Consider the following 15823-nt stretch of genomic DNA (forward strand, 5'->3'; position numbering starts at 1 on the left):
TCTTACATCTTTAGCAAGATACGGCCTCCAAAACTGAACACAATATTCCAAGAGATGGAGCCTCACCAACGACTTGTACAGTGGTATTAGCACATCCTTTCTTGTGCGCGCTACACCTCTCTCTATAAGCCTAGCATCCTTCTGGCTATGGCCACTGCCTTGTCACACGGTTTCATTGCCTTCAGATCCTCAGATACTATCTCTCCAAGGTCGCTCTCTCTGTCTCTTCATATCAGCCTCTCATCACCTAACACATACATCTCCCTTGGATTTCTACTCCTTAAGTGTATCACTCTGCACTTCTTTGCATTGAATTTTAATTGCCAAACATTAAACCATTCTTTTAACTTTTGCAGATCCTTTTTCATGTTTTCCACTCCCTCCGGTGTGTCCACTCTGTTATAAATCTTGGTATCATCCGCAAAAAGGCAAACCTTTCCTTCTAACCCTTCAGCAATGTCGCTCAGAAATATATTGAACAGAATCAGCTCCAGCACCCACCCCTGAGGCACTCCACTACTCACTTTTCTTTCCTCTGAGTGAATTCTATTAACCACCACCCTCTGGCGTCTGTCTGTCAACCAGTTCCTAATCCAGTTCACCACTTTGGGTCCTAACTCCAGCCTGTCAAGTTTATTCAAGAGCCTCCTATGAGGAACCATATCAAAGGCTTTGCTGAAATCTAAGTAGATTACATCTAGCGTATGTCCTCGATCCAATTCTCTGGTCACCCAAATTTACCTTAGGTAAAGCCATGTTGTCTTGGATCTTGAAACCTATTGGATTTCAGGGAATTCACTACTTCAACATTGCTTCCATGACTTTTCCAATAACCGAAGTGAGGCTTACCGGCCTGTAATTTCCAGCTTCTTCTCTGACACCACTTTCGTGAAGATGGACCATGTCCGCTCTTCTCCAAATCCATGGAACCTCCCCTGTCTCCAAGGACTTATTAAACAAATCTTTAAGTGGACCCGTCAGAACCTCTCTGAGCTCCCTCAATATCCTGGGATGGATCCTGTCTGGTCCCATGACTTTGTCCATCTTCAAGAAGCATGGAAAAATGGCAGTCCCAGTCTTGCAGCTTGACTTGCCCAGAGGCAAATTGGAGGCACAAAGGGGACTGGCAGTAGCAGCCTCAGAAGGAGAACCAAGTATAGAGGAGATGCTGAAAAAAATTTGTGAATCTAACAAAGAAATTTTGTACAAGGCTGGGCAAATTGAGAACTGAATGGAGTGATATCAGCAGCGCTTCTCAGAAGTGGAAGCCCACATAGGAGCACTAGAGATCAGCCATGTACAGAGCTTGTCTTGTAACAGTTGGGCCATAGATGGATCTAATGGTGGAATGGGCAGGAGATAGGGAAAATTGAGACCACCAAGCCAACTTAAGATTCCTAGAGGAAGTGGAACTGCCTAACTCAGTACTGTATCTTAGAGAGCTACTGATTCAGTATTTTCTACTAGCAACAGAGGGGTTGATATGATATTCAAAATTATATAATTGGGAAAGAGAAGCCCCAACCCCATTAAAGCACTCTAGCCATCCCAATCGCTAATATTCGTGGCACTTGTGCTACTATCTGGTTAGTGCTGGGCCAGTCCAGGGGTGAACCTAGAGGTTCTCTGGGTACTGAAGATATGTAGTGCTGGTGCTCAGATAGCTAACATTGCATTTCGGACTGGACATAATGGTTAACTATTTGGGTGTGCAGCCAAATATTGGCTGTACCCTAGATAGATGCCGGCACTGAATAGCCACACCTATAAATGCTGACTGCCGCAGGCTGAATATTGTGCCGGAGACTTTAAATCCAAGGTGGAGAAATCTTATGCCTTCTTCCCTCCCCCTGACACTAGGCATAAGCTGTGAGTAACAATAGCCGAACTACTGTGGTATCAAGGCAAGGAACATGTGATAAGAGTGGGAAGAGGTTGACACACATTAGGGATATTTCTATAAGGTGCTGCCTAGTTTCATGTGGAAAGAATACATGTAAATGGTAGTTTTCTAAGATGGAAAATCAACAAAGCAGATCGTGATGAAAAAATGTAATTTATTGATATATTAAAAATTATATACAGTACAGCCCGACACAGGCCGTGTTTCACCCAGCAGAGCTGCTTCAGGGGCTACACAATGATCCTCTACTGTCAAAATATGGTAGATTTGATGAAACCAAATGTACTGAAGACCGCAGTTGTGAATCTTCTAGTATATATGTTGAAAAAAAAACAGCTCAACCAAATAAACCAGAATGAAGAGAGTGACCGACATATCGTATGTCAGCACATTTTTCTGGTTTATTTGGCTGAGCTGTTTTTTTCAACATATATACTAGAAGATTCACAACTGTGGTCTTCAGTACATTTGGTTTCATCAAATCTACCATATTTTGACAGTAGAGGACCATTGTGTAGCCCCTGAAGCAGCCCTGCTGGTCGAAACACGGCCTGTGTCAGGCTGTACTATATATCATTTTTAATATATCTATTAATAAATTACATTTTTTCATCACGATCTGCTTTGTTGATTTTCCACAATGGTAGTATTCTAGTCATTTAGAACGTGTTGACATACTGGGGCAGACCAAAGGTCTATCAAGCCCAGTATCCTGTTTCCAACAGTAGCACTTCAGGTTACAAGTACCTGGCAAGATCCCAAAACAGAAAAACATATTTTATGATGCTTATTCTAGAAATAATGGTCTATGGACTTTTCCTTTAGGAAGTCATCCAAACCTTTTTTAAAACTTGCTAAGCTAACTGCTTTTACTACATTCTCTGGCAAACGAATTCCAGAGTTTAATTACACATTGGGCAAAGAAAAGTTTTCTCCGATTCGTTTAAAATTTACTACTTTGTAGCTTCATCACGTGCCCCCTAGTCCTAGTATTCTTGGAAAGAGTAAACAAGTGATTCACGTTTACCCGTTCCACTCCACTCATTTTATAGACCTCTGTCATATCTCCCCTCAGCAGTCTCTTCTCCAAGCTGAACAGCCCTAGCTGCTTTAGCCTTTCCTCATAGGGAAATCGTCCTATCCCCTTTATCATCTTCGTCGCCCTTCTCTGTACCTTTTCTAATTCCACTATATCTTTTTTGAGATGTGGTGACTAGAATTGCATACAGTATTCGAGGTGTGGTCACACCATGGAGCGATACAAGGGCATTATAACATTCTCATTTTTGCTTTCCATTCCTTTCCTAATACCACCTAACATTCTATTTACTTTTTACCCGCCGCTGAGCAGAGTGTTTCAAAATATCTTCAACAATGACATCTAAATCCTTTTCCTGGCTGGTGACTCCTAACGTGGAACCTTCTACCACGTAGCTCTATTATGGGTTCCTCTTTCCCACATGCATCACTTTGTACTTGCTCACATTAAATGTCATCTGCCATTTGGATGCCTAGTCTCCCAGTCTCGTAAGGTCCTCTTGCAATTTTTCACAATCCTCTTGTAATTTAACAACTTTGAATAACTTTGTGTCATCAGCAAATTTAAATACCTCACTAGTTATTTCCATCTCTAGATCATTTATAAATATGTTAAAAAGCAGTGGTCCCAGCACAGACCACTGTGGAATCCCATTATCTACCCTTCTCCATTGAGAATACTGACCATGTAATCCTATTCTCTGCTTTCTCTCTTTTAACCAGTTTTTAATCCACAATAGAACATCAGCTCCTATCCCATGACTCTCTAATTTCCTCAGGAGTCTTTCATGAGGTACTTTGTCACATTAGTTCACCTCTTCAAAGAAATGTAATAGATTGGTGAGGAAGATTTCCCTTCACTAAATCCATGTTTGCTTTGTCTCATTAATCCATACTTTTGAACATGCTCTGTAATTTTGTTCTTTATAATAGTCTCTACCATTTTGTCTGGAACCGACTTCAGGCTCACCAGTCTATAATTTCCCAGATCAACTCTGGAACCCTTTAAAAAAAATTGGCATTACATTGGCCACCCTCCAATCTTCTGGTACCATGCTTGATTTTAAAGATAAATTACATATTACTAATAGTTCTGCAAATTCATTTTTCAAATCTATCAATACTCTGTGATGTATACCATCCAGTCCAGGTGATTTGCTACTCTTCAGTTTGTCAAACTGTGCCATTACATCTTCCAGGTTTACTGAGATTTGACTCAGTTTCTCCAACTCATCACCATTGAATACCATTGCTGGCATTGGTATCTCTCCCAAATTTTCCTCGATGAAGACCGAAGCAAAAATTAATTAATCTCTCCGCTATGGCCTTGTCTTCCCTGAGTGCCCCTTTTATCTTTCTGTCATCTAGTGGTCCAAAAGTTTTTACTAAGTATTTTTGCCTCCAATGCAATCTTCTTTTCAAAATGTCTCTTTGCCTTTCTTATCAGCGCTTTTCATTTGACTTGCCATTCCTTATGTTTTTCCTATTATATTCAGTCGGATCCCTCTTCCATTTTCTGAAGGATTTTCTTTTAGCTCTAATAGGTTCCTTCACCTCACTTTTCAACCATGCCAGCTGTCGTTTGGCCTTCCTTCTTTTTTTAATATATGGAACATATCTGGCCTGGGCTTCCAGGATGGTATTTTTGAACAGCATCCATGCCTGATATAAATTTTTGACAATGCAGCTGCTCCTCTAAGTTTTTTTTTTTTTTAACCGTTCTTCTCATTTTATCAATCTCCTTTTTGAAAGTTAAATGCTAACTTATTGGATTTCCTGTGCCGCCATTTTGTTGTAGATGCCAGAGGACACTTTGTAAGAGTGGTGCGAAATGAGAACTAAGAAGTCGCACTGATTTGTGGAAGAAATCCACGTCTGTTCACCATCCAAGATAAGTAGTGGAGATTTTGACTTGACAGCATTTAATTACGGTGTCTGCCCCTATGAGTGTTTGGAAGGGTGTGTTGGCACATTTAAGATGAAAGTAAATAATGTGGAGTTTTTTTTGAAGATTGGTAATTGAAATCACCCATTATTATTGTGTTCCCCAGTTTGTTAGCATCCCCAATTTCTGATAACATTTCTACATCTGTCTGTTCATCCTGGCCAGGTGGACAGTAGTACACTCCCATCACTATCCTTTTTTCCTTTACATGTGGAATTTCTACCCATAGGGATTCCAAGATGTGTTTTGTGTCCTGCAGAATTTTTAGTCTATTTGATTCAAGGCCCTCCTTAACAAACAGTGGAGGAGTGGCCTAGTGGTTAGGGTGGTGGACTTTGGTCCTGAGGAACTGAGTTCGATTCCCACTTCAGGCACAGGCAGCTCCTTGTGACTCTGGGCAAGTCACTTAACCCTCCATTGCCCCATGTAAGCTGCATTGAGCCTGCCATGAGTGGGAAAGCACGGGGTACAAATGTAACAAAACAAACAATTCGATCCACCCTATCACTGTGATATAATTTGTACTCTGGTATAAATATCTCACTGGTTACCCTCCTTCTACCAGGTCTCAGAGATGCCTATTATATCTATCTTTTCATTTAGTGCAATATATTCTCATTCCCTCATCTTATTTCTTAGGCTTCTGTTGGTACTTCAAATTGTCTCCTAGATATTCCTTTAAGCAATCCAAGTCTAGTAAAATCACGCTTTTGGAGTGCAGGACCGAGGTCTGTGTATTAAAAAGATCGCTTTTAATCTCAGCATTTTGGCGGGATTTTACTTGACGGTGATTGCTTTTAGGAGTATCTAGGAGAAAATTTGAAGTAACAACAGTGGTGCTGCTGCACAAATCACCATCATAGGAATTTTTTGCGACCCCTGACATAGGTGCTTGGATGCCAAAACATGGCCCTTGTCAGGTCTTTACAATAAAGTCTACCTCTCGTGCCTGCTGGGATGGGAAAATAAAAGAGGCCAGAAATGGCAGAGGCGGATTAAGAGATTATGTCTGGCAGCAGCTAAGTTGGAAATTGCGGCCCATTGGAAACAACGAGTAGGGCCCACTATCTTAGACTGGAAATTAAGACTCAGGGTCATAACGGATCTTGAGAAATTGACAGATCAAAGAGCTGGCATATACAGACATGATGCACAAGAATAGACAAACTTAAAAAGAATATGGAACACTGCTAGTGGTACACCAGGGGGGCAGCCATGAACAGGAGGATAGTGGGAGGAGGAGGGGGTGGGAGGGGGGTGGAAGGGTTGGGTAGGGGGAAAATACAATATTGATTATGTATTACAGATGAGTTTGAGGAATTTTGGAGAGTTGGTAGCCTTGTGGCTGCAGTTAAGTGTATTGTATGATTTTCTTTATTGAAATGTTGAATAAAAACAATCTTAAATTAAAAAAAAAAGTCTACCTCTTTTCCTGTTCCTGGAGGCCTGTTTGTGCTTTTTGACTTGGTTTGATTTCTTAGTGTACGTAGAACCCTCTCTTTTTCACTCTCATGCATACATGTAGGCATAGGAATTTATATCAGCTATAGGGTTGGTATAGGTGGTTGTGCCTAGATGCATGTGAACTCTTTGCCACTTGCATTAGTAAAGAAAAGTAGGTTCCTCATTTTCTTTATAAAAGAGGCTTAAAATAGGTGCCCTTTTTATAAAATAACTCTCGTTGGGGGGTAAATTCTATAATTGGGCAGCACCTGGTAGGATTCTATAAAGGGATGTAGATGTCTACTCTATTTTAGACAATACCAGCGCAACAGTGATTAGACATGCCTATATGTTAGACATGAACATTTAAAACTAGCCACAGAGATGGTTCAAGGGTGTGCCCCTTAAGTTCCTGTGACACACACATAACTTACAGCATTCTGTAAGTTACATGTATGAGTTCAACCCATACACCTAGATTCCACCTTTGCACATGCATACCTGTAAAATATGCATTATGTAAGATTACATGTATGTTTACAGAATACAAGTAAGGAAGAACTTAAAAAAAAAGGATGGAATTTGATATACCACCTTTCTGTGGTTACAATCAAAGCGGGTTACATATATTATATACAAGTTCTTATTTTGTACCTGGGGCACTTGGGGGTTAAGCGACTTGCCCAGAGTCACAAAGAGCTGCAGTGGGAATTGAACCCGGTTCCCCAGGTTCTCAGCCCACTGTACTAACCATAAGGCTACTCCTCCAATCCATACATGCATATACACAAGCATATGGCATTATTCTTTTCTTTTTAGTATCTGTTATTTTATTTCAGTTTAAATAAGAAAAACTGCACCAAGACATCATTCTTACAGATATGCATTTCAGAAGCTAGCTTATTCAACCATAGCCCTCACCTACCACCCAAATCCCTGTTATTTCTTAACATTTCATTCTCTTCCTTGTCCTGCTAGATGCTTTAGCTATTATCCATTAAAGCTGCTCTTATTTATAAGCGGAGCTAGAAAAGTGATGCTCACATACCTTAAGTTGAATGGGGAGGACTGCTATTGGTTCTGTGTTCCCAATTACAGTTCATTTGAGGTTTTTTTAGGAAGCTTAATTTCATGGCAACTAAATTTATCTGGGAAGGGAAGTGGGAGAAGATTCAATAGGAATGGCTTGCACTGCTCATATAGGGATGGGGTTGGCATACCCTATTTTAGACTCTATTATATAATGGTGATATTGAGGACTTTAAAGTATCATTATGAAGATGTGTGAAGATTGGCTTGGGTGGACCTTGAAAAGTAGCAGCATAGTAGGGGGTGTTTTGTTTTTGGCCCAGATGGTACTTGGGGGGGGGGGGGGGGGGGGGGGGGTGCAGAGGGTTTTTAACTTTGATGGAATACCACCTGCTCCTATTAAGTACGATGTAACATTGGCAGGCAGTTTGGAGAAAGATAGAGTTAAGAGTTGTTTTTCTCCTTGAGAAGAATTATGCATAACAAGACATTTGCAAGCCCAGAATTTGGAGGAAGGAGTGGAAAACTGAAAGATGAAGGGATGAGCGAGATTTCACAGTTGTTCAATGAGGATTTTTTTTTTTTTTTTGCCCCAACAGCAAATGGAGGACTAGGTGTTCTGGAGCCTTTTTCACTATTTTCAGTTGAGGTATTTTGCAATGAGGCCAGTGAATCTGATTAATATTCAGAGGGCATCAAGTAGGATGAAGGACTGTATATTTGGGGTGCTGGGGTATAGGAAACTTGTGACAATATACAAAATGTTAATAGACTGTATGAATATCAGAAACATCTGCATGTGGAGCATTGGAATAAAGAGCTAGGTATAAATTTGGAGCAAGAGGTATACAGATATGTTAGATGATGTAGAAGGCAATTCTTTGGACTCCATCCAAATTGCTTAAGATAGACCAGGGGAGAACACTGAGGTGTTGGAGGGAGTGCAATGCAGTGGGCACATTTGATCACTGTGGTGGGACTGAGATTATAAAATTATTTGGGGGTGTGTGCTGACTGCAGGCAATGCTGTTAAAGGAGTGGTTCTGTAAGGCTCAGGAATTGATGTTGTTTGATCAAATCATATTATCATCCACAGGTTAGGAAGGCCTCTTTAAGAAGAGATGAATGCACTATTTTTCAGATTCTTGCACTGCATCTGGCTCACTCAATGAGATTGTATAAGTTAGGATAAAGGTACAGTGATGTTCTGATATTTTGTACTTCTTGTTTTATGGGTTACTGTATTATTTACTTTGATCCAGCCCAACAAGTATGGGCTAGAATAGCTATGTTGAAGGACAGCAGTTTAGGAAGAAGTTGGTTATTAGATAGTTGATGTTGGTATGGGAAGGTATGATGAGATAAGTGGGGGAAGAGGGTATCAAGCAGAAGAGGCAGGCAATGGAAGGGGTTTGATGATGCAACTCATGGCATGTTCTGTGGCTGGATTAAGCTGTTACAAAATCAATAAAGTTTAAAGAGATATCTATGGGCCATGTTTCAAACTTCAATTATTCACCAAGTTTGAAGTAAATTTTTTAAAAATTTAAATAGAGCCTCTAGAAACTTCCCTCCTCCCGAAGTTAAAACTTTTGAGCACTTACTGAACTGAAACTTGGGCTTTCCACTGTTGCCTCTAAGACAGAATTCTTCTCTTCCACACCAAGACTAACTTGGTAGAAAACCTTTGAATCCCTCTGCAAACAAATTCAACTCGACACCTTTTATGGTGAATAAGGTCCTAGGACCAAGTTTTCCTATCCCTCTGACATGAAGATCCTCACCCTCTTGGACACTGTTTCACAGAGTCTCTTCTGGACTCTCTCTAAAAAATACTCTGAGGAGATATCTTCTCGCCAAGTGGAAGGAAGAGGCTCTTCCTCTCTTTATGAAGCACCTAAGAGCATTAACCATTTGACTGTTCCATTAGCTCTTTGGGTCACTGACATATCCAGGACTCGGTGAATCCCATTTTTAGTTTGAAAGTGCTCTTAGCACTATTATACCCATATTCTGTGTAGCTTTCCTCATAGGACATGAAACTGTGAGAAGAGCTGAGTTGTGCCCCAGTCTACAGCCTGATCTATAAAGGTTTTCTATCATTCTGAACTATAGCACATGAACATAGGATGTTTAAGACTGGCCGAGATAGCTAGTAGATGTCACACCCTGGTCAGACTGGAAGTACAGCCCGTCCCTGTAACATCTTGCCAGAGGGTGACAGTGAATTCAAGCTGTTCTCAACAGCAATAGTAGGATAACAGGAACTCGTGGGGCAACATCATCCAAAGGAGTTCAGGTCAGAGAAAAAGTAAATAAAGCTTTTTAAACTGCAAGTGATTTCTTCCCACATATGAGCACATTCTGCATCATCAATGGTGGTAATGCTGGCTGATAGGGGGTGGGGCGGGAGAGGAGAGAGAGAAGCCAAGAGATTTATGAGGACTAAGCCTGCAGTCCTCAGAAAACATCTGTTACAGGTTCTCTATTCCATCCCTAATCATGTTTGTTCACATACCTCTCGCTCGTAGTCCCTCGCTAGTGTGTCACTCGCTGCATCCATCCCACCAGAGGACAATGAACCATCAGAAGGTGATGTCATAGGTTGCCGCTTTGCCCCATAGCCTCCAACCTGAGAATTCCCTCTGCAGTGCACTGCCATTCTGGGCAGGACGACCCTAAAGTTTGGAAGAATACACACTTATTTAGTAACATGTGCATTTTAGACAACTTTTCAAGGATTGTTATATGTTTTGGGCTCCTAAAAGTCATTTGTGTGTGTAGGTAGAAAACACAACCACCTAGGTAAAAATAAAATACGAAAGTTTTGGCTGAGAGGAAAAGGTTTTGTGAAGAATATTTGTGTAACAGTCACTAGCAAGCGTGAGGCAAGGATAACATTTTCATGCTTCTCATTTTTTCCATATATGAGATATGGACATTAATTTTTGTTAAATCTTTAAAGCAGAAGTGCATAGATCTTCAGCTCCTCTGTGCTTGCAAAAACAAGTTTTTCATTTTCTACTTTTGAGCCCAGGCAAAATGTTGGCTAGCCACAGCTGTAAACCAAGTCTGAATGACTGCTACTGGAAGAATCATACTCCCCAGGGTCCCATGTATTCCTTTAACCTGTACTTCCTGATCAATCAGTTCTGATCACTTACTGGCTGCCAGTCCACTGCTAGCACTCATGGAGCGGCCTGGTTCCGTGCGAGACTTGGTGATTGATGGAATACTGACTGAGCCACTGAACATAGTTCGACTCTCCTGAGGCCGAAGGTTCTGAAAAGAAGAAACGTACACAAAAGGACTGATGTGGAGCTGCTATGCTGCTGCACAAGTGTTGGGAGGTTGGAATCCCTTTCCCTCACTCTTATACTGTAGATACAGGATACAAATTACACAATCAAATGTCATACACAAAATTGGAGCATTCTACTAAAGAGAAAATTCAGATGGTGAAACTTAATCTGTTCAATCTGTGCGCAAACAACAAAGGCAGGAATAGTTTCCTCAGGGTACCCTACCTTAATTTCTAATCTATAGGGAAATTAGGAATGACTGGGTTTTAAAATAGTGTGTTAAACAGGGCTTAAAGTTTCCTATTTCTTGGAGGCCCTCCCGGCTGCCCAAATCATGCTGTTTCTAGGGGACGAGGAGGACATTCCTACACATCTGGCTTCATCACAACTTTGCCACCACCCATCAAACTTCACACTTAAGCAATACTAGTAGCACAAGCAATCATTTTCAACAGGTGCAGACCAACTGGCTTATCTTTGAAGCACAAGATTGGCAGGTGGGAGCATGGGCAGATAGTGGCAGGTTATGCCATGGCGCTCAAGAAGTTTGACAATTCTTGCTTCAGGTGCCAGTAATGTTTAAAATTTCTTTCAGATAACTGCAGCTGAATCTGAGCTTTTACATTACCCGAGTGCTCTCTGGATCTTAGGGCCATGAAATCTTATGAACTTATGAGAGAAGTTTGAAAGGAATCCAAGTGATAAGACAATGCTTCCTTCAATGATTTCTCTCAGATGTGTTTGTCTATGGCAGTATCGTTATACATTTGCAACTCAAGATTGGAACAAGGTCTAGCTGTTAACAACAGAAAGTGCAAAAGGTTGCTGTCTGTATGTTTGACTTTTCAGACTCCAACTACATGCAGGTCTAGCAGTGAGGCTAAAAGGACAGGATACAAGAGGATCCCAACATGTGTACATATGACACACCCATGGCAATACTTCTGATTTGTTAGATTGCATCACCATAGTTTTATACTTACAAGTGCTTTAAAATAATATCCTCTTATTTATTTTACAAGTACTTAAAAGCAGAATGGTCCAATTGATGCCCCATTGTGCACACTGATACTGTGGTATAAAGTATAAAGGCCAATGAGCATGTAGCAAATTAAAAAAACAACAACTATATTTCCCTTTATGTACTGCTCAGGACCACTCCAGCAGCAGTCCATTCCCAAGAAGCAGGGATTCAGAGTGCTCTTCTGGCAACAGTGCCTCTCTGAAGAGCAGAAATTGTGACAGAAAACGAAATCAGCTCTCCCTGGTTCCCATCCTTACTACTATGGCCCTTCCCCCCAGTTGAAAGTGCGGAAGGGCTGTAGAATCCAACCCTCCCCACATGAATCAAGTCCTTTGTCGAATGAACTTAGGTCAGGTCAAGCAGCAGTAGTGTTGGAGTTGGCTGTGCATCTCTCTCCCTCCCATCATCAGCTGCCAATCCCAATTCCCCCGCAGCCAGGGGCCAGAATGTCACGACACCAAGCTGCAGGAGAAGCAACAGCAGCTTGAGGTACTACAACTACTGTTTCTAGCTCAGAACTGGCAACAATAGGGACAGGGAGAGGTTGTACTAGCCAACAGCTTTGCCAAGAACTAAATGGGAGCAGAGGAATAGGAATAGGAAGGAGATAGGAAAGATAGTGGGTGAGGGTGAAAGAAGTATTTTATTTAAGACCTCTATGTCAGTGACACAATCAAAGTTATAGCAGTGAATAAGAGGATCGCAGTGAATATGGTGGACAATGTAATGGATGGGGTTGATGACAAGTTAAGAGGGAGTCTAAGTGTGAATAGGAGAACTGGAGAGAGTGTGGGTTATGAGAGAGATGGTGTAGGGTGTGCAAGAACTTCAGTTAGAGGATAGTGGGAATGTGCAGTAGTGAGAGGGAGCATGGCATGTGAGTGAGGGTATCTGAGGTGGCCTAGAACAGACTGAGTAATCAGAGCATAGCACAAAGATGAGAAGAGACTGTAAGGCAAGGGTGGCTCAAGGCAATTAGAGGAACCCAAAGTGGAAGAATATCCACAGAGCGCTAGGCAGGGAGCAGGTGGTACTTGCAGTTAGAACACTGGTCAGGTGGTTGTCCCCAAGAAAAAGGCAACATATTCTGCACAAGCAAGGAGAAAAAGGCATAAAAAGAAATATGCAAGAACTACAGCACAGTTAGTTTGTACTACCAAAATATAAGTATAATACATTTTATTTTGTGTTATAAACTGAACAATGGTTCTTGCTTTTTAAGTATATATTCTACATCCAAGCTCTTTTATTTATTTATTTATAATTTTCAAAAATAATATAAAGCATGTTATACATATACATGACGTGAGAATTAAATTATTCAGGATATAGGATTTCTCCAAAACAATATCAAGATTATAATTCTTATTACTTTGACCACAATATTGGACAAGACACTTGGAATAAATTATAAGAAATTGTCAGGAATTATTTTCAAATAAATTGAGAGGAAAAAGCACATAAGTCAACTAGCTGATATTACAAGCATAAACTGTGTGAGTGTTCAGGTAGCTCCATCACCACCACTCCCTTCTTTGGCAATTAACCATTTCAGCATTTTCTCAGGATCCAGGAATACAAAATTAACATCATTAAGAGACACGAAACATCTACAAAGATATTTCAGCACAAAAGAACACCTAGTGTGAGAATTCGTGGTTTAAGCGCCAGGAACTCTCCCCTTCTTTTCTGTGTTTCCTTATTCACATCTGGAAAAACTTGTATCCTGGCGCCTAAGAATAGTGCCTTCATATGTTTAAAATACAAGCGAAAGATATTATTCTATCCAGATTCCAATGCGAAAGTCAATAGGAGGGTAGTACGTTGAGTAACCACATCTAAAGAACTTTCCAGAAATTCAGTGAGGTTAAGTCCAGGTTGAGAACCTTGAGATTGAGATCTAATTCCAGAAATATATTGGGCTCTGGTAATTGGTGGATAACCCTCTACCGGAACGCCAAGAATTTCTCCAAATACTTCTTCAGCATATCTATAGCAGGATCAATGGAGACTTGGGAAAATTAAGAAATCTTAAATTATTTCTCCGTCCTCGGTTATCTAGAAATATCCAGCTTCCTCGCTAGAATTTTCCCTGTCCTTAACCATAACTCCTGTCAAGTTCTGAAAGTTTCTGTGTCTCTTCTCCCAGAGTTTCAATTTTCCTGTCATTCTCTTGTATTTTCCCAGATAATACTATTTGCTCTTGTTTTAATTCTATGAGTTCAGTTTTAATAGACTTCGTTATGTAATAATAATGAACATGCTGCATAAATATGAGAAACTGTTGAACAGTATAAAGTTCCTATGGTCAGTGAAGTGCAAGTATTAAGGCAAAGGACCTGTGGAGAACAATGAGGGAGTCATAGAATCAACCTTGAGCTGAGCAGCCTGGTGTGAAGCAGAGACAGGAGGGCTGTGTAAAAGGGGGGTAGCAGAAAGGAATGTTGCTTGCAGACATTTGTAGATAAGGAATGTGAGGACAAGCTTCAAAGAAAAAGGGTTGCTGACGTGCACACATTGGGTGCAGTATGAAGTAAGTGTATTTAAACTGAGGAGAAGATAAGTATCTTAAGCAAAGCAAAGCAAGAGCAAAGCTGAGCAAGCATATATCTCTGTATTACTGCTAAGCAAATATATATCATCTGTATTATTGCTAAAAATATATTATGCAAGCAGACTTTTGCTTCCAGTGTGGTGTTCCCACGCTGCCTCTGTCCGACGGAGGACAGTTGAAAAAATAACATTTTTTTGATTATTCTTTTTATAACAGGTGTCAGTTTCTTTGTTTACACAAATATAAGGTGTAAATAACAATTGGCAACCGCGGCAGGGACGCGGCTGCCGTCGTTCGGATTAAGTTTTTGGATTTGTTATCGTGTGGACTTTCTTTCCTATGATCTCCAGAAATGGCCAGCCTGGATTGAGTAGGTTATAGACTGTCAATCAGCTGAACCGTGAGTATATCTTGAAGCAAGTCTTTTGAAAAATTGCTTTTTTATTTTTATTCTTGTATCTTCATTATTTATATTATTGTTTGCTGTGTATTTGCTAGCTTAGGCCTTGTTTGTTATTATATCATGAGACCTTTTCAGTCTAAGAACGAACCTTCCCCTAAACCCGCTGCAGAGGGTCAGGGAGAACATCAATCACTCCTTAGATAGCCGAAAGAATTGCTCGCCCCTTGTGCATGTTAAGGATACTTTTCCCTTGAGCACCCGTTATTCAAAAGGTCTGTGAGAAATGGGCAGGATATGCAACTAAAGACCCATTCCTGGCATGGCCAGGCACGGGTTCTTTTGCTCGTCCCCAAATATTGTCAGTTCAAAAGTACATTCAACAGCACAAAAAGGGGTAAATCCCTTCAGAAACATCTGCATGTCCTTAATCTCTTTATGGTAACAGCAGATTTGTTCACTCTGATAAAATGAAATAGATACACAAGCGCGTGAAACCGCACGCATGCAGGCAACGAGGACAGCCATAAGCAGCCCCCACCTTATCAAAGTTCGCCTGACTACACAATTAACTTGTCCCCAACCTGAATAGAAATCTAAGGATCTGTCAGATCCTAAACCAGCGTTAGGTTATTGTTCTGTCTTTGATGATCCTCCTGCACCTGCGTTTGATGGACTCTTTGCCTTCCCTTACCCTACAATCCACTCCTAAAATGTCTTTGTATCCATCGACCTAAAGGATTGGAAAATTTCCAATAGAACCGCAATCTGAGGATGAACCCTCATATGCTGTTTCAGGATTTTGAATATTAAAACACTGGACGGTCAAGGTGGACCTTCTAAAAATTCTTTTTAACCCCTACCAAAGGTGCAGAAGGTGCTACTAGCACCGCTGTCACTCCAGCGCCATTGCCCACTTCTTCGTCATCTAGTCATACTCTGTACTCCCCTCTGATGCAGCATATTCAACGATATATGTAGAGACCCACAGATCTCATTACGGATACAAATGGTGGGATGAGGTTGCCGCTGAAATTGCCACGCACGGTCTCCAAGTACCTTTTTTGTCAAATGGTCCTAATAATCTCTCAGATTTGTTCCAGTTAGAAAATGTCATAAGGACCCATTTGCGGCTAGTCTCTGTTACAAATTTATATGGAGGGTCTTACAATGGCTAAGGATTGC

The 15823-nt window shown here is 40.8% G+C and overlaps 1 protein-coding gene across 1 annotated transcript in view; it reads right to left on the minus strand.

Moving 5' to 3' along the window:
- Positions 1-15823, minus strand: part of LOC115465558 (serine/threonine-protein kinase MRCK alpha-like) — an 806479-nt gene that overhangs the window by 9757 nt on the left and 780899 nt on the right. Inside the window, 3 exon segments of the mRNA XM_030196108.1 lie at positions 9877-9987; positions 9989-10036; positions 10527-10640. Of these exon segments, the coding sequence (XP_030051968.1) occupies positions 9877-9987; positions 9989-10036; positions 10527-10640 (273 nt within the window).

This window comes from Microcaecilia unicolor, chromosome 3 (assembly GCF_901765095.1).
Source record: "Microcaecilia unicolor chromosome 3, aMicUni1.1, whole genome shotgun sequence".
NCBI classification, from domain to species: Eukaryota; Metazoa; Chordata; class Amphibia; order Gymnophiona; family Siphonopidae; genus Microcaecilia; species Microcaecilia unicolor.